Below are 22,385 nucleotides of genomic sequence, written 5' to 3' on the forward strand. Positions count from 1 at the left end.
ACGTAGACCAAATGCTATTTATTATTTTCAGTATTGTTTATTTAGCTTTATAAATGCCTAAATCACAAATAATTTTAAGTTTAATAGCCTCTTAAATGTATCGTGTCATCTGCACTATATATTAAAGTACAGAAACTGGATTTTTATTTCTGTCAAAGTAAATCGGAAATAAGTTACATCTGGTTTAATTAAAAATGTTATAAAAATAAAGAAGATCACGGCACGCATGCACTGTTATTTTGAATCAGCAACAACGTCGGTCTATATTAATAAATATAATTATTTCTAATATGAAAAGTACATGATGACAGTGCATTGGCCGTGAGTTCAATTAAATCCAGTTGCACAGTGCAGCACTGAACAGCTGGTGGTGGTTCTGTAGTGTCAGAAAGGACTGTGATACTAGAGAAACTCCCAACTTTATGATCAGCCTAGTTTCTGGCTCAAGGCTGATGCATTGTGGGTCTCTGAAATTGATCCAGTGAATTGGAGATGGCGCTGTCTACAGCGTGAGCAGAGTTAGCAGCCAAAGTTTGGAGAACACAGGAAAGTTCGCTGGAGTAGAGGCGTCTAGCGATTCAACCAAGAGTTTTTCTTCACATCAATGCCAGCCGGACAGCGCCGAGCAGGCTGTGGGAGACGCTATGTAACGCAACATTTGTTGTCATGAATTAATAGTGTTTCAGGATTAACTGCGTTTTTTGGGGTACTTTGACTGCAAGGATTCATTACCGACGCTTGTGCTGTAGCGCTTTCAGCAGGGTACGTGGGATTCAGCCGTATTTATCACTGTAAGTAAATGCGATGCACAACTCAGTGGGTCCGTGTTACACAATTAGATGATCAAGGCGTGTTTGTTTTCGTGAGAATGAACTACCGAAGGGGACATCACACAGGATATTTATAAAACAATGAACGACCCCCGCGACAAGGACTTGACACCGATTTCTAGGAAGCACCGACTCATGGCTGCAGTTCTACCGGGGGAAGAGAGTGCATTGCCCGGGAACGGCTCAAGACTTGACAGAAACGGGATAGGACTGATCTACTGTTTTATTTGCGGAGGTAGTGTTACGACCGGGAAAGAACTGAAATTGCAAGTGAAGTACCAAAGAGAAAGCGGTCCGTTTTTCCCGTTTCTGCAACACCAGGAGCCAGCCCCTGGGGCTGACGGAGTTTCCCTAGATGGATGTGTGCTGGCGTGCGCTGTGTGCCACTGTTTTCTCGGTGAGCAGTGGAACTCATTCGAGAGATCCAGGACACCGATAGAAAAACGCATGTACTGGTTGAAAAGGCCGTATCAGTGTGACTCTCGGCGAATACCCCAAGAATGGAACATTTCCTATGATCTGGAGCGGAGGATAAGTGTCAGCAGTCAGAATTTTGACGCACCTGAATCCGATTTTTCGTCCTTTTCCGAAAATGACATGTCGGACCAAGAGATAGATTCAACTGAAAGACCCGGGACGACCAAGGAAAAGTGTTTTAAAATATCCGCAAATAGCAAAACTTCCAAAGAAGGTACCAGAAAAAGCAACGATGTGAGTATAAAAAGCAGTCCCGATTCTCAGCGGGGAATCCGGTACACTGTCGGTGGCTATGTTGCACAAGACGCACAGAAATCGGAAAGTACTTTGCCGCTTAGGCGTTCTGCTCAAATTATGAATCATGTGTCTCAATCCTCGGTGTCTCTGGCTCAGTTCCAGGAGTTCCTGCCACAGCGCTGTTATGACACTCCTTCTGTCGCGACACCTGTGCAAGACAACGGAATCATTATACGCAACAAGCAGTGGCTACCGGAGGAGAATGTCAAACATCCAGACCCGCGCCAGCATACTGCCGACAGCAGCTGTAACTCCAGGCATCCTCTGGTTCTGTTACGCAAACGTCATAAAGCAGCAGATGTTGCTGGTGCTGCCGCTGCGCTGTCACCGACTGGCGCCCAGGGCGCTTCCGACGCGCGCGTCCCAAAGGAAAGTGACCCCTGCAAGTCAAGTGACGGCGCTAACCACGCCCGCGATTCGGACTCCGACGACAATGAAATAAATATAACAAGTGACGACGACAGAGACCCGCCTGAGCTTGGCGGCGGGAGAGAGCGAGCAGTGGCGCTGATCAGGCAGCAAAGGGAGTCGGGAAGTGTAATCGCGAAGCCCCAGAGCCGCAGTGCCGTGGAGGAGCGCGTGTGCTACATCTGTGGGAGCGCGCTGTCCCAGACAAACCAGTTCAGAGTGTATGTGCAGAAACAAGAGAGGACCGTTAATGAGCCTTTTTTCCCCTTCCTGTGGCTGCACAGCCCTCCTCCTGGGGCCCTGCCCTTGAGCCCCGGAGGGTGCACCCTGGTCTGTGCCTGCTGCCACTCCTCCCTCATGCAGCAGTGGCAGGGCTTCGAGCTGGCCAGCGTGCCCGTGCTCCAGCGCCTCTACGTCGTCCCCCTCAACACAGGAGCCGGGGTCCAGCAGTCCCATCCTCGGGAGAGCCGCAAGCCCGAACCGGAGCCGGAGCCTGAGCCCGCCAGGGAGGCCTGCTTCCTCTGCGGGCAGGACTGCGGCAAGGACGTCAAAGTGGCCTATGCCAAGGCGGGGCCGGGCAAGGCCCGCGGCGCCATGCACTTCCCCTTCATCAACCTCCTCCCCTGCCCGCCCAACGCCAGGGGCGTGAGGAACGGGAAGGTGCACTGCTGCCGGACGTGCCACGGCGTCCTGGACGACATCTGGGCGGCCTACAGGCTGTGCATGAGCGAGGAGCTCATCACCTCCGTCAACACCTTCCTGGCCCGGTACCACCAGGCCGTGGGCGGCGGGGGGTCGGCCTATCAGAGCGGCTGCCTGAGCCTGCCCTCCGCCCACTCGGGCCACACCTCCGTGTGCTACCTGTGCGGGGCCGAGCTGGGCGCCGGCGTGGAGTTCCAGCTGAACGTCAACCCCCCCGGCCGCTGCGGCGAGGGGGAGCCCTTCTTCCCCTTCCTGACCGTGCACCCGCCGGCCCCGCGGGCCAAGCCGGCCGACTCCACGGGCCTGGTGTCCACCTGCGTGCTGTGCTACCACGACCTGCTGGGCCAGTGGGCCCAGCACGAGAGCCGGGGCGGCCAGCCGGCCAGCAGCCCCTGGGCCCGGCAGTACAGCTGCGACACCTTCGTCTGCTTCTTCTGCCGCCAGGAGAAGCGGCGCTGCCTGGGCCTGAAGATGGTGCACGTGGCCCGGCTGCCCGTCTTCCTCTACGCGCCCAGGGTCAGCCACACTCTGGTGGTGGATGACGGGAAGAAGCTGACCATCGCGTCCTGTGTGGAATGTAAAGCCATGGTCCTGGCCGGGCAGAACATGAAGCAGAACCACCTGAAGGACGGCAACCCCTCCCCCAGCAAACACAGGGTAAGCGACACGCGGGAAGCTTAGTGTTTCAGTGACATCTAGCACATGACTTTTAATGTGTCTCATGGTGTTTTGTATTGCATTTGGGCCTGAAAGAGAACCAGCCCTTTCAGCTTCAGGATTGCAGTGTTTCTGAGCTTCAGGATTGCAGTGTTTCTGAGCTTCAGGATTGCAGTGTTTCTGAGCTTCAGGATTGCAGGGTTTCTGAGCTTCAGGATTGCATCTGTGGCTCTGTTTATTGCTCTGACACCGCTGTGCTGAGTTGCCCTGCTGAGTGAGAAAGTTAATCTAATGGAGGCCCGTTCGTTATTGTAACGTACTCCACCAAGTAAATGAGAAGTGGTGGCAGGGGATGCTGTGGAAGAAGCAGCTGAGACTATTGTGCGTGCGTGTGTGAGTGCGTGTGTGAGTGTGTGAGCGCGTGAGTGAGTGAGTGAGAGAAATTGTAAGGTTGTGAGGGTTTCTCTATGTTGTTCTTAACTGTTCCCTGTCAGCCAAACTTTCCTCACTTTGGCTATAATTTTTTTTTTCTCGAGCCCTCAGCAAAGCTCTGGAGAGTGTTTTATTAAGACTTGCACTGTGGCTGTGTATGGTTGAAAATCTCTCTCTTTCTTTGAGGGAGGGAGAGAGAGGAGCAGGAGAGAAGTGGGGCGGGGGGGGGCGTGTCTCAGTAGTATTTTGTTGGTGCAGGGTGATGCAAAGGTGAGTGATGAATCCTAAAGTGTAGTAGAAGTGTGGGCTGAACATTTGAAGCGGGCCAGCAAAGGTCAGTGGCGCTGGCCTTATTCATGCATTTTAAAACTGCACTCCTGTGCCCTGATAGACCGTCTGGCGGTAGAAAGTTATCATGTTATCTCAGTGAGCTTGATTTCCAGCCCTGGTGTCTGCTGGGAACTGAGGCTTCAGATTCTGAAGCGGATGACAGAAGGGGATGGAACTGTGTCTAAGGGCAGGTTTTTTGATTTGAGCTGAACAACAGTGTTCTGTTTATATTTGGCTCTAAGATGCCACGTGCTTTCTGCATTGAAAGTCTGGTTACTATAAAGTGCAGTTCTTCTGATAGCAATCACATGTGAGATGCTATGTATGGTGGGAAAAAAAACAAAAAACTTTAATCCAGTAAACTGACTGGATATACAGTGAAACTGGTTCAGATGCAAGGAGTGTGTGTGTGTGTCCCTTTAAAAAAAAGGCCTCTGTAGCTAATATTGGAAACAGCTGAAGTCTTAAATACAGTTTATTAAATGCGATCATTTCTCCTAATCCGGACGGCTTAATGGTCATGCGGCAGAAAAGTGAACGGGACGCCGGACTCAACTCCCGTGCGCCGTCGTTCACGCTGCGACACGGCGGTTTTTCGGGACTCACGGCAGCTGCCGTTTGTTCCCTGGGCTGAACTAAAACCATTAGACCAAACGCAGGCAGGGCAGGGCAGGCAGGGCAGGGCAAGCTTTGCTTTGAGGTGAGCTTTCCGTGGGATTGTGACCCAGATTGCAGGAGGATGATTTGGGGAGAGGAGCAGCCAACCGATAGCCTCGGGGCTGCAGGCACATGGGAGATGAAGCCATTTTGGCCCCAGCGAGTGGATGACTTCATGGCTTTGGAGGGGGGCGGGTGGGAGGTGGAGGAGGGAGGAGGAGGGGGGGGGCAGGGGGATGGGGGGGTAGCGGGGAAACAGGTGCTCTGTCCTCCGCTGACATGTGAGCCGCTCCAGTGCTGGCCTGTCATCGCTCCCATGTCACAGAACGCACACATCTGCTTCCTGTGTTTCCTGGAGCCTTCCTTATCACTGCTGGGGGGGGGGGGGGGGGACACAGTGGGGAGACGGCGGGCGTGTCTTTCGGGTGCTTGACTTTGGAAGAAGTGCTTGCCTCTTTCACTGACGGCGCAGTAATTTCACTTTTAAACCCTTCGCTGCGCGTGGAGGGACGTGACGTTTGCCTAAAATTATACACAGCTGCTTGCAGGCCTATGTTACGTCCTCGTAGGACATCAAACAAATACGAATCTCTTTCAACTCTTTAAGTGCAATAGTTAAAAAAAAAAAAAAAATTTTAATCCAATGTTGATGTTGGGCTGGCTAGTGTGATAAAACCTAGCAATTTTAGTCTGTATATTCCTGCTGGATTTCTTGAAGATCTATTGAGTTTGAAGCACCCAATAGAAATCAGATCTGACACACGAGTCGTGTTCAGAAGCCAGGCGCTTTATATATAGTCTTGTGGTATGTCTCAAGCATATTTGTAATTACATGGTCATGGAGTGTAGCCAAATTTCAGGCTTGCTCCCTCCTTTGATTGTGATTGACCTTTTTTTTTCACAGTGTCCAGGGCAGTTGCTTATTTGAGTGCACCACCCAGCTGGGGCTGGGAAACCCATCAGATTCATAAATTCATCTTCAGCCGGCTTTGCGCTCTCCCAAGTTCATCTGGCCTCTGCTGTCCTTTGTTTGAACCTAAATTCAGGAAGACCTCAGATATTGAACTGTTGTCTGACATCACTGGCAGGATTGTCTTTTTTTTAGCATGCAAGTTGGTTTAAACATCTCCAAACAAACCACCCACATTGGTAACGTGCTATGGGCTTCGACTGGACATGTTGATGATTGATGATTACATCGGCATGAAGTCATTCATGAGACATTTCCCTGACAGTGGAGGGAATATTCAGCGGCCTAATTATGACTTGATGAAAGTGGCAGTTAACAAAAAATCATTAGACAATTGTTTCTCTGTGTTTCATTACAGAAAGTTTGATAAATTTGAATGCGATGATGGAAGAGTCTTTCAGGATGACCCTCATTGCTCACTGTAGTATATACATAGAACTGGAAATGAAGAATTGCACGAGAGAGGGAGAGACAAGAGGGGTGGTGTAAACTGCAACTATGTGTGTGTGTGTGTGTGTGGGGTTGGGAGACCCTTGCTTAATCCTCAGTAGCATCCAAAAGAGGTATTTGCCGTCTCAAGAAAAATACACTGGTGTGCTGACAGTGTCTGAAGATTAATAACGGTATGAGGGGACTCCATCGGCAGTGTTGGAAACCAGTGGTGCAGAGAAAGAGAGAAGGAAAGGGGGAGACAGATAGAGGGGATAAACATGGCTGAAGAAAAGAAGTGGTGATTCTCTCTGTTAAAGAGATGTTTGTTTTGCTGTGGAATGATGTGTGCTTTGTATACTTTCATTAAGTCCTGAAAGCCCCATGTCACGCCCTAGTGCCCAGTCAAGTCTGAATCAATCCGCCATGGTTCGACAGTCAAGCTCAAGAAGAGAAAGAAAAGAGTAGATCATCTTGTTTCGTTAATGCATCGGGAATGCCTGTTCTGCTACATTTCCCATGTGGGCTGCCAAGGGAATAGCTTATTGCATCCTGTTAATTGTGAAGATGTTTGTTCGGAGAACACTTTGCTTGTGCTAATACAATTAGGATGAACAGTTGGTTTAGTTCCGAAAGCTGTCAGATTATGGGATCTGATTACTTTTTTTTTTTTGCAGGTCCCCTCTCAGGAAACTTCACACATTTTCACTTTGATGCCGTTTGAGTATTTTGGCCCAGTTTAAGCCACTGTGAAATTCAACCCGCGTGTTAATGAAGTTATTTAATGTATGTGGTGTGTAGCCAGTATGGCTCAAAGACCCTCTGGTCCATTGCTGCGTGTGAAATTATTTTACTTTTCAAGCCAGGAGATTAAGACCAATTCTGATTCCGATGGAATATGGTTTTATCTTCTGGGTCAACACAATACAGTAGGATTTTCACTAGCGCACCGCTGTGGAGAAATTCCGGCAGACTGGATTGTATTCCGAGTCCAGAAAACTTCAGAGGTATTTGAGAAAGAAAACAAACCGTTTCGAGGCTCCTGGAGCCCTTAATTTCTGACACTGAGAGGGTGATGTCATCTGGAAAAGCCGTTCGAAAAAACTATTCTCGCGGAGGCATTTCTTTTTTAAACGGTGGAAAGAGACCAGAAAAAGCAGGGTGGGCTGTTTGTGTAGCCATGGAGGCGCGGCCCGGAGAAGGAGCCGGGGATCCCGCGGAACCCGGCGACGAGGCGTCTTTGGGGGGGGGGGGGCGAGCGGGAAGGAGCGCGGCGAGGTCGCGGTGACCCGGGGTTAGCCTAGCGCCGCGTCCTCTGAGGGGAGAGTGAGAGCGGCACTGAAGCGGGCCTGAACCGCGAGGGCCGGGCTTAGAGGCTCATTTATGAAAGGGCCCAGTGGAGGGTGGTGGGGGGTTGGGAGGGTTTTTGGAGGTTTGGGGGTGGGGGGGGGGGGGGTGGGGGGGAGAGAGAGAGGGGCGGGGAATGCCGGGAGAGGAATCGCTTGTCGTCTGTGCGGAGTTACACCAGGGCCCCACCGGGGACCTCCCAGCATCCCCTGCCAGGAGCCGCCCCGCCTCCCTTCTGTGGAGAAGCACTTCCTCTTCTGATGGGGCTTGGCAGCGCTCCAAAGCGCCGGGGCCATTCATCTGCATTCCTTCTCTCCGCCCTGTGACAGACCCAGTGTTGCAGTTACCCAGCGTGCAGTGCGCCAAGTCTGATTCGGATTTCAGTGGGCTTTAAAAAAAAAAAAAAAAAGAACAAGAAAAGAAAAAAAAAAAAACCAGCAGAGAGTCTCCTGTCCAGCCTTCTGCATGAGCCAGGCCCAAGAAGAAGATTCCGGTACCAACCTCACCACGACCTTCTGTGTCAGAAGGGGAGTTATAACCGGCAGAGGCCTCCGACGCTAGCCGGCGCGGCTGCGTGTGACGGCGGGGTGCGACCCCGGCGCGTGACCCCGGTAACGGGGTCTCCGGGTGACTGCTCTGCGGGTGTCTGCCGCGGGTCATCTGAGCCGGGGGCGCTGGCGAACCTGCGCCCCTGTGGGTGGGCCGGGCCCCGTCTGTCTCCTCCTTACGGAGCGCGGCTCCTGCAGGCTGCGTTTCAAATTCGGCACGCAGGTTCGAGGTTCGAATGTCTGCTGGAAGCGTGCGGCTTTGCGGCTTTGCTCAAAACGCCGGCGTCTGAGATTTCCAGCCCCGCCATCGCTTTCTTTCGCTCGAGGGGAAGCGATTTATTTAAGCGGCGGGACTCGTTGTTGGCAGTCCACCCGCCATTGTTCAGAAACCAGCTTTGAGAAACATTCTGCGTCCGCTTTATTCTTGACTGTGTGAGACAACGAGGAGGAAACGGTTCACGCTTGAGTTGCGAACTCAAAGAAATCAGCGATTGGTTGTAGATGTAATGCTAGGCTATTTTCAGGACTTAGTGGCCTATATATAGATAAAAGCCATGTCAATTTATATATAGATGAGAGAGAGAGAGAGTTTTTCCTGCAGTTTATTTGTTCTGCATGCTTTTATTTTTTGTCAAACAAACCTTTTTAGTTGGCGTGTGATAGCGTAGGTCGTAGGGTGTATGATATTTCCAGCAGCTGCTGTATATTGATGGAATGTTGGAAACTGCTTAATGCCACCGCTGCATAAATCTTCGGCGCTGGAACATCCTGAACAAATGCATGTCAGAATTTATGGAGAGCACGTCTGTCCAAACACACCCGGCTGCAGCTTTTGGGGTAGGTGGATTTGAACTGACAAAAGCTAAAGCTTACCGTTTGAGGGAGTGATCTTTCTCATCTGCGCTGATATGTGGACTTAGCTGAGCTGAAATATTGCGGCAGGAGGGTATGGTAGGGTACTTGTTCACAAGGCAAAATAAGGCCCACATTTCAGAGATCTCCTCATCATGTTCCCTGTTGACAGTGAAAGAAGCTGATTGAAGGAGATTATCCATGATGTACTGTAATTTTGCGGTGCTCTCTGGTCTGAGTGTAGGAGCCTGCATTGCTTTTTGGCCCTTGCCCACTGAATGGCTGGGAAGCTCCCTTGACAGTAACTATGTTCTACCAACAGAGGGCAAAATGTCACAGGTCACCGCCATCTGACAGTGAGTCTTTGCTTAGTGCTTGCACCGTCACCTTTTTTTAATATCTAGATCTGAAGGAGCAGGATGTTGCTGTGCATTCTGGGCCGCCTTCTGTCGCTCGCCGCCGCGCGGCTCAGCCTGGCGTCTCGGTGAGCGATGCTGGACTGGCACGCCAGCGTAAACCTTACACCTCCGCCGACTGCCCCAGCAGCGCAAAAAAAACAACGTCAGGGTTCGGAAAGAAAAACACGGCTCAAGCAGGAATGACCTCCGTGTGGAACGTTTGTTATCTCTCCGGCGGTGTTTTTCTGAAGGGGTGGGGCGGGTTAACGCAGGATCAAACCGGCAGATAGTCCCAAACGATGCTGAACATTTCGTTGGCAGCCGCGGTCGCAGGCACGAAAGGAATCGGGGGTGGAGGGGGGCGGGTGGGGGGGGACCAAGCGTAATGTAAATAAAAAAGTTTAAATCTGGAAAACGCTAGCGCGCCGCGCTCCTGGAATGCCATTGAGAGGAAAGTGTGAATGCGTCCGGCGCGCGGTGCCGTTCTCTCTGAGCCCCCCGCGCCGACGTCGCCCGTTTCCACCGCAGCGCTTGGAAGCCCGCGGTAAACGCACGGCTGGTGGCCGCCGAATCGGGCCAGGGTAGCCCGCGCGTGGAAAAAACCGACGCGGCGTGCGGACAGACGGCGGTGACGCAGACGGGAGCGGCGGGTATTAAAAGGGCGCGGGAGGCTGGGAGAGGTCCTCAATTCACGAGCGGTTAGCGCCTAGCCGCAGGGAGCCCTCGCGGGTCACGGGCTTTGTGCTGAGACGGAGGGAAGCGCGGGTCAGCTGGCGGGGTCGTCGGCAGGCGCGGGTCAGACAGGTGGAGCTGGACGAGGGGGCTGCCCCCTCGTTCCTCCCGCTGACGGCGGTTGCATCCAGGTCACTGGACGACAGGATATTTATGAGGCCGGAGCCTCGTGGGTCGCGATCATTGCCGATTTGCACGTACGGGGTCAAGCCTCCGGGAGTCGCGCCGGCGGCCATTTTGTTTCTTTTCCTGGGCTCGTCTTGGCGGCCTCGCGGAAGGAGAAGGCTCGCCGCCTGCGGAATTATTTGTGCAGCAGTAATTGTAACTGAAGTGTGAGAACAGCCATGACGCTAGGAAAAGAAAAGCACATTAACGGTGCACCAGTGGGAAGATAAAGTTTGATGCGCTTTTTTTTCTTTTTAAGCTGTAGTCCTGTCAGAAGGCCCTCGCGGCGGGTCTGTTCCTTTCCTCTCTTCGCCGCGCGGGGAATCTGCCGGGCGTCTGGCCGCGGGGCCCCGTGGACTCGCTGAGTGGAACTCCGGGGAGCTGCCGCACGGGTGTCTGAGGTGGCGCTGCGTTCCCTCGGCGACGGGCCGCGCGATATTTCGGGACCCGGGGCGGAAACGGCCTGCTCTCCTTCCTCCCGTTCGAGCGCTGGTTTCACGGCTCGTGATTCCGTGCGAACCGCTGTGTGTGAACGCGGCAATTATCTACTGACCTGAGAGGTTGACTGACGGGGTGGGGGGGTACGAAGGGGGGGCAGGCAGGGGGATGTGGAGCCTGGCTCTCATCGTCAAACACATGGGCCTGGGGGAGCAGGTCTGCGGGCTAGTGAACCCGAAGCAGGAGGCTCTCCTGCAGAGCTGGAGACTTGGCAATCTCCTCCATCTCAGTTCCCAGGTCTCAAAACACAGTGCTGCTCTCCTAATTTGGGAAGAGTCCAAGACCCCCCCACCCCCCCCCCCCCCCCCACCCCCTTTCCCCCCTCCCCACCCACAGCTTTTATTACAGGCCGTCCGTTAATTCAGAGCAAGGCTTGAATGAATGGACTCTGTGCAAATGGAACACATATTGTTTACAGACGGCCAGCGCGTCAGAGATGCAGGGCCGGAGAGTGGGATCCCAGCGTGAGGTGTTTATTCCTGTTGGGCCTGCTGAGAGCTCTGGCACCGCAGACTAAAAGCTTTTTAATGACTGGACAGGGTGGCGGCTACAATCATTGTTTATTTTTCCTCTCTCGCATTTTTTTGTGGAGAGAGAAAAAAAAAATGAAGAGGGCTTTTTTTTTTTTCCCCCCCTGCCCCCTGCCCCCCCCCCCCGCCCCATCATGCCTCTCTGGCAGGAGCTGTGTGATAACAGGATTGCTGTTGTGTTCCTGTGGGTTAGGCCCGAGCACTCGTTACCGGGCTGAATAGAGAGAGAGAGCGAGAGAGAGAGAGAGAGAGAGAGAGAGAGAGAGAGAGACAGAGAGAGAGAGAGAGAGGCGGCCCATTTCCCTGACCCTCGCTCGCCACCCCTCCCCTCTCCTCCGCTCCTTGGGCTGCTCTGCCAAGATCGCTGGGTCCCACGGGGATCTGAGGGAGGAGAATGGACGTGAGGATCTGGGGTCTCTGCTCGTACCAGTTGTTTTCACAGAGTGTGACCGAACACTGTGTAGCTTTCTGTTCGGGGTCTAGCACAATGACCCAAGGGGGGGGGAGGCACACCTCACCGGGGCTGGAATTCATTCAAAGGTTCGAGCCCCCCCTCCTAATCGGCGACCACATTTCAATACAGATAATGCTTTGCTAACTGTCTTTGGCTCCTGAAGTATTAAACCCATTTGGAGGTGAACTGGTTTTTGGAGAGTGGAATTTTATTTAAACAGAATTTTTTTTGAATAAAGATTTTCTTATGAACAGGCTGACTTAAGAGTAGCATTTCAAATGTTAGCCTACTATTTATTTAAATTGAAAATTGTAGATTTTTTATAGAAACTTTTTTTCCCCCCATTTTTTTCCTCCTACCACTTGCATTGGTTTCAGGTTAAGCACAGTAGCTTTAACCCTTGGTACTCCGTTGCACGGTGTTAATGTCCAGTGCTGGGGGTGGTCTTGTGAAAATATTGGCTGCCCCTGGTTCCCCCCCGCCCCCCCCCCACTGATGGTAAAGGATGGAAATGAACCGGAGGTCTGTCAAAGCAACGTGAAATTCGGGAGACCGCGAAGAATAACTCTGTGTGTTTTTGTGGGAGGATATCATAACAGAGTCGGTTTCTGCTCTGGCCAGAGGGGTCTGTTTAACTTCCTGCTAGGAGCCGCGGGGAAAGCAAACGGTGACGCAAAGTCGGGCGCTGCGATAGGCCGCGGCGGCAGTCGTGGGCGTCGGCGCTCCACGCGTTCCTTCTTGTCCTGTCTGCCAATCAGGGCCTATGTGCCTGTGTCCCAACAGATGGCAATTGTGGCGGCAGTAGCGCAGTATATTGGAGGGAGTACATGATTGACAGTGGTGCGACCAAAGCTAACCATTAGCACCAGTAAATTCCGTTGTGATTCTTCCGTTGTTCCTCTGCTCCGCACATCCCTCTGTCAGATTACACTGAGTTTACTGCAGCACTTTGCCCCTCTTTTGTGTGCCAGCTGGGCTCATTTGTAAATTTGCAGGAGAGGTTTATTTGAATTGTCCACTGGCCAATGGGAATGCTGCATGCTTTCAAATGCAGGAGATGTAGGTCTGTGAGAGAAATGCATTGTTTGTTGCTGTGCTGTGGCTGAGGATGTCCTCTAGGCGTGTTGAAGCATTAGCAGGCATGTGGTGTACAATAGGTGGTCACACCTGGTCCATGGCATGGCAGTGCATGTGGTAGCATTAGCAGGCATGTTGCTTTTCCCTTCTGCAACGTACACAGCTTGCTTATTGGTTCAGATGTGTCACATGACACGTCTAAGGCCACTTGGAGCATTGTGGGCAATGTTGCCATGGAAAACAAGCGCAACATTCCTGTGGCCAGGATGCATTATGTGTCCTGGGTTAAATTCAACTGTCTAGAGCATTTTATCAAGATTATGAAAAAAAATCAATTTGATGATGATTCCATTTAGCTTCTGCCTGTGTTAGATGGGTAGAATCAGATGTGGTGGCGGTAGCGTAGTATAATGGGTAAAGAGCTGGTCTTGTGATCGAAAGGTTGCTGCCGTTGTACCCTTATGCATGGTACTTAACAATATAAATGCTGTGTAAAAGTTGTGTAAGTCTCTCTGGATAAGAGCATCTGCTAAATGCCTGTAATGTAATGTGATGGTGGGTTGTAGTCCCGGGGGAGCAGGCTCTGTGGCTTGTCAGAGAAGGCTGTGTGTGTGCTGGCGGTGATGGGGTTGGGGGGTCATAATGGTAGCTTCTGCGCTATCGTCCTGCGTCTGATCTGATGATGATGCCTGCGGCTAATTGGGTGCAGAGAGCACTGCTGGGACAACTGGCCATTCCAAAATGGAGGGGGAAAGTTGAACTAAAACAACCTGGGGTGGGCTAAATATACACCCCCCCCGCGGTTAAAAAAAGCCGTGTTATGCCGCGTGTTGCCAGGGAAGCTGGGAGTGATGAAGTGCACGTGATGAAACCTCCTTCATCCAGGTCCGAGCGGATTGTAGTGGCTCGATTTAAACGATGAGCTCATCAGAATCAGAGGGGGTGGGCTGCGCGTGCGTCCTGGAGAGAAACGACGTTTGGAGGGTCGTGGGTTTGCTGTCAGAGATCTGGGTGTTTGGGCTCCCGCGATTGCGTTGCGCGGTCGCGTCCCGTGCACGCCGAACCCGCACACCTCGCACGGAGAGCGAGTGGGAGCCTGAGTGCAGGCCACATCCTGTCTCCGCTTACCGCACGATGCAGTATGATTCATCCTCCAGGTGGATCAGAGAATGGAAGTCAGCGGCGTATCTGTTGGTTACTCACCAGACTCATGCCGTTGCTAATCAGTGTGAATGTCGGGTCACACGTTCATACCGGGTCTTTCTTTCGCATGATTGGCATGTGGGCCCAGTTCTGCAAAATCGTGAACTGCTGCTGGAAGTCATACCCAGTGGCTCAGAGTCAACTGCTGAAGTCCCCCCGTCTGGAGTGAGGAAGAATTTTAGCATGAGTGCGATGCGTCTCTGAGCAACACTAGCGGGGCAGAAGGTGGCGTTTCGTGTACGACAGGTGACAATAAGGGTAATGGCTGCCTGTCATCAAGGCTGCGTTTGTGCGAGCTGTTGATTTTTAAGCTGGGAGGTTGATTTGTTTTGAGATCACACGGGGAAACCTTGTATGCCCATTGAGAGAGAGCGTTGCACTCTGGGAAAAGAGTTACTGGAATGCCTGTGAGTCCTAAAAGCCTGACCATCTAGCCTTAGTCTGAATGCCGTGGATATTGCGGTATATTTCTCATTCTGTATGTGCCAAAGGAAGGGTTTGAAATGTTTTTCGATTTCAAGTTAATCACATTGTTTACTCCAGCCTACATGCTGCCATTCAAGTTAAGCCCTTGACGTACAGCACAGTAGATTACAGCAGCATTGAGGCCTCTGCACAGAGAGCTTTACAATGCGGTCACAGTGCTGGATTTCATTTTACGATTGCCATATGTCACCATTTTTTTGTTCATCTTTGAACTCGGAACATCCTTTTGACGGGGAGTTAATGTGCGAGCTGAAGCGAGAGAAAGAGAAAAACACTGGCTGGCTCTGAAGACTAGGCTACCGCTGTGTAGCCTGTAGATAACAACAGACAACAAAACACAGAAAGCAGAAAGCCGCAGCAGAGGGATTTTCCCCCTGTTCCTCTGCGGCAGCGTCCTCTCTGGTTGACATCAGCCTGTTGCAATGCGCTCGGGTCCAGTGGCAATGCTGGGACCTCCAGAATAGTCTGCGGGAGAACGAGCGCTCCGCGCTGACATCATTACTCCTCCAGAGACACACAAATACCTGTGAAGCCTGCTAGAGCCGTCCAGTGAAAAGCACCGCACAGGCGCGCACACACACGCACGCACACAGACACACACACAGACACAGACACAAATGCACCACACGCACACACATACCACATACACACACACGCACACACACGCACACACCACACACACATACGCGTACACACACGCACACACACATACAGACACACACACGCACCATGCGCACACACATACCACACACACACACACACACACCACACACACACACACATACATGTACATACACACACCACACACACACACATGCACTCTCTCACATGCACACACACACACACACAACACCCACAGCACACACACACACACACACGCGCACATACACACACACACTTGCTCGCACACACACACACAGACACACACACAAGTGCACACACACATAAACGCACACAGAGGAAGACCCCTCTGCGGCCATACACTCAAGCTAATATTGATACTCTTATCAGCTCTGATATACGCCTGCAGTTTGCTTTCAGCACCGTGGAAGTTGAACATGTGGTGCATGTTTCTGAAGTGTTTGCTTGCTAATCGTCGGTTGTTGTGTGCCAACGGTTTGAGTCAGACCAGAGACGAACACGACTCACTCGAACTCCGCGGTCGTTTGTTTTAAGACGTCGGGCTTTACGCGCATACGTGACGGTCTGCGCTGACGTGCGTTCGCGGAGAGGCCTGAGAGGTCTCTGTGAGATGGTGACGGCGGGGGCAGTGTAACGTACACGGCGTGCGTTTAATGCAGTGGGAGCTGAAAGGAAAATAAACGAGGAACGCTGCCAGCGCTGAGGCTCCCCGGGGAGAGCCTGAGAGGCACCTTTCTGGCTCCGAGCTGCATCCTGGCTGCCGTGGCAACAGACAGAATTACGGCGGGCTGAAATATTGTTTTCTGATCTCTCGGCTGGAGAGAAGCAGAGAGAGGCGTATAAATGGACAAAGCCAGCTTCAGTAACTGGTATGCCTTACTCACCGTGGCCAGACGTGTATGCGTAGAGACCTGCGTGCCGCCAGGCTCTGGACAACTGTAGTCACAGGAGAGTTAAATTATGGAAATGGTACCGGGAAAGGATTAACAGCAACACACACACGCATATATGCTCACACACACACTCACACACACACACACACACACACACACACACACACACACACACACACTCACATACACACACACACACACACACACGTACATATGCTCACACACACTCACACTCACACACACACTCGCACGCACGCTGGGGGCCACACTTCGGGATAAGTAGTGGGTACGGTTTAGTGACGTGACACCTGGGAGCAGTACTGGGCAGAAGCCAGTTTGAAGGCAACTTGGGTTCCCTGTCTCAGTGGTGTGCAGACCCAACCTCTTTAGGTGCTGAAAGTCACTGGGAAGCAAGCAGCTGATACCCTTCTCCACGGTCACGGTGGGGCCAGGTGCACCGGGTCAGGTGTACCTGCTTCTGTACTGTGTTTTCTGAGTCATGCAACAAAAAAAAAAAACAGCTGTGAGACTGACAGGTGCCAGCCTAACTGCTAGCAGGGGCTGGGTTTGTGAATGTGCAGTGACGCCAAAGTCATCGGAAGGAAGGAGATGTTAATGGAAGCCTTGCCTGGTGTTCAGCAAGGTGTAGCTGTTTAGTTATTAAAAGATTTCTCACTCAACTTGCCGTGTAACATTTTGTTCTTGTAAAACATTTATTCTTTCCCTTCAGGAAAGCTGTAGCTCACAACAACAGCGTTTATATTTAATTCAGGAAGTGCAGGTAAGTGTATACAATGCTAATACTTTACAACACTTGTTCCCTTGTTAGCTAGCAGTATTCATGCTTTATGTCCTGAGCCTGTAGCCAGACAGCTAATATACAGCTTGGGGTATGAAAAGCCTGAAAACTTTTAAGCAAAATTAACTGACAAATTTTCCCACCTGCCTTGAGGAGTACAATGGGGTGCAAGTACGACCCCCCTCCCATTTGATGTGCTATGACTGTGTCCTGCAGTCTGTCAACAGTGCTGTTGTACAGGGTGTAATGGTGGAGACCCTAGTGGGCCTTGTTGACCATGCTTGGTTGGGTTCTGGCAGGGCGTGGCTCTGCATGGCTGTAAAAAAAAAAGAAAAAAAAAGAGGATGCTGCACTGGGGATTGTTCAGCATGGCTGCCTAATCAGGACATCTTTATTTTTAAATCTTGGAAGCTTTTGTGCAGACTACAATGTACTTTCTGAAATTCTGTTTTTAGCAGTGATTAAGCACTGGACCCATATAGCTGAAAGATCTGGGGGAAACAGCTCAAACTCTTCCCTCTGCTGTGTTTGTGTGTTTATGAACCAAATACATAAGCAGTACGCCTCCAGATAAAGTGACAACAGTGAAATGTGTTAGTCTGTTTCAAATACATAATCTTCCTTGTGTGAACCTACCCCCCCTACCCCCCCCCCCCTCAAAAAATATAATTGTGCAGCTATATAGACCACTAAGAATAAAGCTTTTACATTTTTTTTCTTTCTTTCTTTCTTTCTTTTTTTTGCCGTGCGCTGTAAAAATAGCACTTGGTTTGAGTTAGGAGCCAGGGTCCTGTTTCTTTCCTTTAGGAATTAGCGAGGCCACATGTTGCCAGGCCCCTTTTGGTTGGCGGGAGCCAGCAGCGGCTCCAGGCAGGCGAGAGACCGGCCGCGCACATGGAAACTTGATCACCCACGGCTCAACAGATTGTTTGATTTATTTTAAAGCCGAGCAGATGGCTGCAACAGGAGTTTGTTTAAGTTCGGTTCAGAGCCGGGCTAGCGGCCAGGATCTGTGAGCGAGGCTGCCAAAAAAATGTTCAGTGACTCCGGACGCCCAACCCCCCCTCCCCCTCCCCCCCCCGCCAAACACCCCCCCGCCCTCCCTCCCTCCCTCCCTCCCTACCTCATTCTCTACCTCCCCCATCTACCCCCCGTTTACTTTTTTTTTTTTTTTTTTCCAAGTTGCTGTTTTTTTTTTCTCCCTTCTGCTGAAAGCACACACACACTGAGACTCTCACACACACACACACACACACACACACACACACACACACACTCAGACTCACAGATGTACAGTCATTGTTCGTTTCTTTGGCCGAGGGCGCGCCATCTCCGTGCCAGAGAGACATTCTTGCATCAGTTTGCAAACAACGCCGTCATTTCTTAAAAAATACATTTTGATAATAGTGAAGGTATCTGCCCGAGATGGTAGTTATTGAACTACGCCATACTGTTGGTCCCTTTTGCTGTCATCTTTGTTAAATCTGAAACAAATTCAGCTGTCTGGACAGGGGGAAAAAATCCATATGCTTATTTCCATTGTCTGTTTGCGTTTGGTTTTAGAAGATGTGATTTGATAAGACGGTAGAGGGAAAGTTATAGGCTGCGCCGATTTGTTGCTGTTAAAGCAGTTGCTGATGGAACCGTGTGTGAACGCTGCTCGATGGGCGGAAGGAGGATTTAAGGGGCTCTAAAACCCCACGGACAGGCGAATAAACCACAGCCTCGTGAAGGATGTCCCGCTTCCTTTCATGCGTGTCCAGGCTGTCCAATGGCGAGAGGCGCTCACTTCGCCGTCGAGCTCGCAACAGGGACTCGATCAGGTCACCCGGGGCTGTGTGAAATCTCCGTTTTCACTCCCGCGCTTGTTTATCGACCCCTCAGTCAATGCGTTACGGAGCGCCGTTCGACCCTCTCTCTCGATCGCTTTACCAAAGAGGAGGAGCGAAATCCAGGGGGTCGTGTACAGTGCGGTCCGTAAGTGTTTGGACATTGACGCACAATTTTTTTTTTGTTGGTTTGGTCTCCGCACTCTAGCACGCTGGATTTGAAAGGAAATTAAATGCAGTTATCGTGCAACCAAATACTAAAAATGATGACTTTATTTAAGGTTGTTTGTCCAGTTAGCTTTGGCCCGGTTAAAAAAATGGGGGCCTATGTATAAGAAGGCCTGTATTTCCCCTGATATGGATGTAACCTCACTCAAATTAAAGCTGACGGTCCGCACTTTAACCTCGTATTCGTTGTTGTATTTCACATCCAGTGCGATGGGAGTACAGGGTCAAAACTACAAGACGAGTTGTGTCACTGTCCAAATACTTACGGACTGTACTGCAGCTGCAGCCAGATGCCCTCCAGTGAACCTCGTAGAGGGACGGGAGTCATGCAGCAGGGCAAGCAGAGTGCAGCTGCTTTAAGAGCTGGAGATTAAAACGTAAGAAAGGGAGAGCAGGAAGAACCCGAGCGCTCGCTGTAAGTGGCAAATGGAGCTTTTTCGGGGTGTTCTGACACATCAGCGAGACGGCGACTAATGGGGCCCAAGCATTTCACTGAGTGAACCAGCACACAGGCATCAGGCACGGCGCAGTTCACTTTGGTTTATGACCTCAGTGACCCTGATATTGTGAAAGCTCTCTGCTGGGAAGTCAAGCTTGAGTTGATTTGGCCGGTATACTGGTTGCAGTGCACCTTGGGTTCCATTAGAGATGAATAACAAACTCCCCTTTCTTGCTCATATGTCCTGGTCTATGGACTCTTGCACTCAAATCTCAATTTGCCAGATCTATTGTGCATTCAACACAGTTTCCCCCCCCCCTCACCACCAACCACCCCCCCCCCCCCCCCCCGACCCTCACCCCCAGTGCTGCACACCACTCGACCACTCACTCCCCTCTCTGTGGACCTCTGTGTTAGTTTCTGAGGAAAGCCCAGTTATGTTGTGATGAATCATGGTCTTAATCAATCATTTACATGCCAGGAAATAGTTTATTAAAAGAACACATCTTTGATATATTGGGGGGGGGGGGGGAGAGAGAGTGAGGGAAGAATGTATGAGCAATCAGCGATGTTGTCAGTGGTAACCGCGATCACAGATGCCTGTGTTTCCACAGCGTAACTGGAGACCGCTGCTTTCGGGCCTGCAATGGAATGGTTTCAGGTCTTTGAAGCTGTGTGGGGAGATGTTCTCTTCCCTTCTGATTGCACGTCTTCCCAGAACATGGCCTGGTCATTTGTCATCAGTAGAAATGATGGCTGCTCGACCGGTGGGGAGGGGGATGAGGGGGGTGTCTGACTAAAGGCTGATGCTTGGAACGGTGAATTGCCACACAAGGCAGATAGTTGCCAGTTTGTCAAGATTAATACGTGATTGGTTATGCCATTGATTATTTACAAAGTGTTAATTGGGGTGATCCGTCATTTCTCATTTGAACTTGCCCAGATGAGGAGTTGAGGGACTCGAGAAATAATTAAAATTAAAAATTTGTATGTGATGGCAGTGACGCAGAGCAGAATTGAAAGAGTTTGGAGTGTACTCAAAATGTTCAAGATTAAATTGCAGTTGTTGTCAAACTCAATAAATGGCTAATTTCTTGTACCAAGTTAAATAGAGGCTGAAGCAGTCATTTTGCTTTCACAGTCGTTTTATAGAGAAACTAAGTCTTGGTAACTTACTGAGGAAAGTTTGGGCTTTGCCATTTCTACATCAACAGAGAAGGACAAAACCACTTTTCATGAGCTGAAAAAATGTTAATGTCACCAATGTATTTTTGGTTTTCAAGAACAGAGGTTTTCTTTTCTTGCTTTTTAGTGATTACGACTGGAAAATGAGAAAATTAGCACCACGTTAATTTGAATAATGACTTCATATCCATATTTCTAGCTCAAAGTCAGTATTACATGCTAGTAACTTGACAGAAATTGTTTCCATTTGTGTGCGGGGGGGGGGGCAAAAAAAAATTTTTTCCTGGGTGGTGCTATTGTGAAAAGATCGGATTATGATTCAGGCTGTTGTCATTCACCGTTTTGCTGTGGGAAAAGTTCATGTCCGGAGGGATTTCTTCAGAAATGAGTAAGCATGCACTTGATTATGGAGGAGGAGGATGACTTGTCTGCATTCTTTGGCCGAAAGCTGTTGGTAGTAAGGGTTCATGGTCTTTAGAATCCTTGCTTGCTGTCCTTTTGGGCTGCAGAGGAGTCGGCCTATAGTGTTGTGTCGTTCCCGAACGCCCCCCCCGTTCGCCCCACCCGGGGCGACCGACCGACAGCAAGCATAGTGACGCTACTGATTCGGTGAACAAATCTTTTGAACGAATCTTTTTAGTGAACTGATTCTACTGATTCAGTACACTAAAAAGAACTGTTTTGCCCATCACTATCGGCCTACATGAACAGCTTGTTCTGCTGCCTGAATGAGCTCAGCTGCCCAATTCCCTGAAATGTCCAGCTCCTGTTGACACCAACAGGGAGAATGATGGAGGACTTGGTGACACTGAGGCAGACCTGTAATCACTCTGAGCCTTGTGGCAAGGCTGGACAAATCCCTCCGACCCTGTGCATTAATAATAGCAGTTTGTCTTGTGACAACTTCCAGTGGAGGGTCACTGAATGAGGAGCACTGCTGCATGGTCATCCCTTAGTTTGTCCTCACTATTGTCGAGGCTTGTGTAAGAGTCTGTATTTGTCTATTTTAAATCATTGGTGATAGTGTTTTCGGGTTGACCCTGAGGACTAGGGTTATATGGAGGTGCCTTATTCTTGGTTGTTGTTTGCTTTTTTCCATAAATTGTCTCTTGGAGGGATGTGAGAATGTGCTTCGTTGGTCTCTTTGCCATCCCATAATTGGCCTATTTTCAGAATCGCTAAACCACACCACAATCTGGCAGTAAACCTAGATACTCTGTGTACTTCAGAGGCTAGTTACTGCAATACAAAGGAGAAGAGGAAGAGAGAGGTATGTCCCATTAGGCATGGTTTCTTTAGATGATGTAAGAAGACATCTGCTCAATCTGCTCTCGCGCAGATCTCACACGCATGCGCGCGCACACACACACGCACACAGGCACACACACACACACACACAGGCACACACGCACACACACACACGGACATAGGCGTATAAATTTATGGGCTGTGTCTGCAGAGCATAGGAGGTTTAATAGACTGTGGGTAAGCTCACAACTATGACAAGGCAATGTCTGGTGGATCTGACCTAATCTTTATGCTTGATGTTTAACTGGGCACTGTGTGTTTTATAACTGGCTGCTGGTAACTGATAGTCATACTACAACTGTGGGAACAAGCAGCCTTCTTTTTTTGGCGTGCTGTGAGGTTGCTTGCCCACGCGTGTCTTAATCACGTGGTGGATGTCGGCCCCGTCTAACATTACCCTCACACCCACCCCCTGGCCGATTCTGCAATACCCTGGCTGCCCTTTCCCAGTTAACCTTGCTTGTGAGGTGTAGAGATCATCTCTAAATTTGTGTCTGCAACTGTTTACATTCATTTTTTTATTTTTTTATTTTAAATTAAACTTACGGAAGTGTAAGTTTACAGTGCAAATACTTTAATTTAT

General features: G+C 50.5%; 1 protein-coding gene across 2 annotated transcripts in view; it reads left to right on the forward strand.

The window, feature by feature from the left end:
- The first annotated feature begins 442 nt into the window (after window positions 1-442).
- Window positions 443-22,385, forward strand: part of gse1b (Gse1 coiled-coil protein b) — a 285,689-nt gene continuing 263,746 nt past the window's right edge. For both annotated transcript variants that reach the window (XM_064313833.1, XM_064313834.1), the window contains exon 1: window positions 443-3,371. In XM_064313833.1, coding sequence (XP_064169903.1) covers window positions 912-3,371 — 2,460 coding nt within the window. In that variant the 5' untranslated portion in view covers window positions 443-911. The remainder of the gene's footprint in view (window positions 3,372-22,385) is intronic.

Source organism: Anguilla rostrata, chromosome 16 (genome assembly GCF_018555375.3).
Source record: "Anguilla rostrata isolate EN2019 chromosome 16, ASM1855537v3, whole genome shotgun sequence".
NCBI classification, from domain to species: domain Eukaryota; kingdom Metazoa; phylum Chordata; class Actinopteri; order Anguilliformes; family Anguillidae; genus Anguilla; species Anguilla rostrata.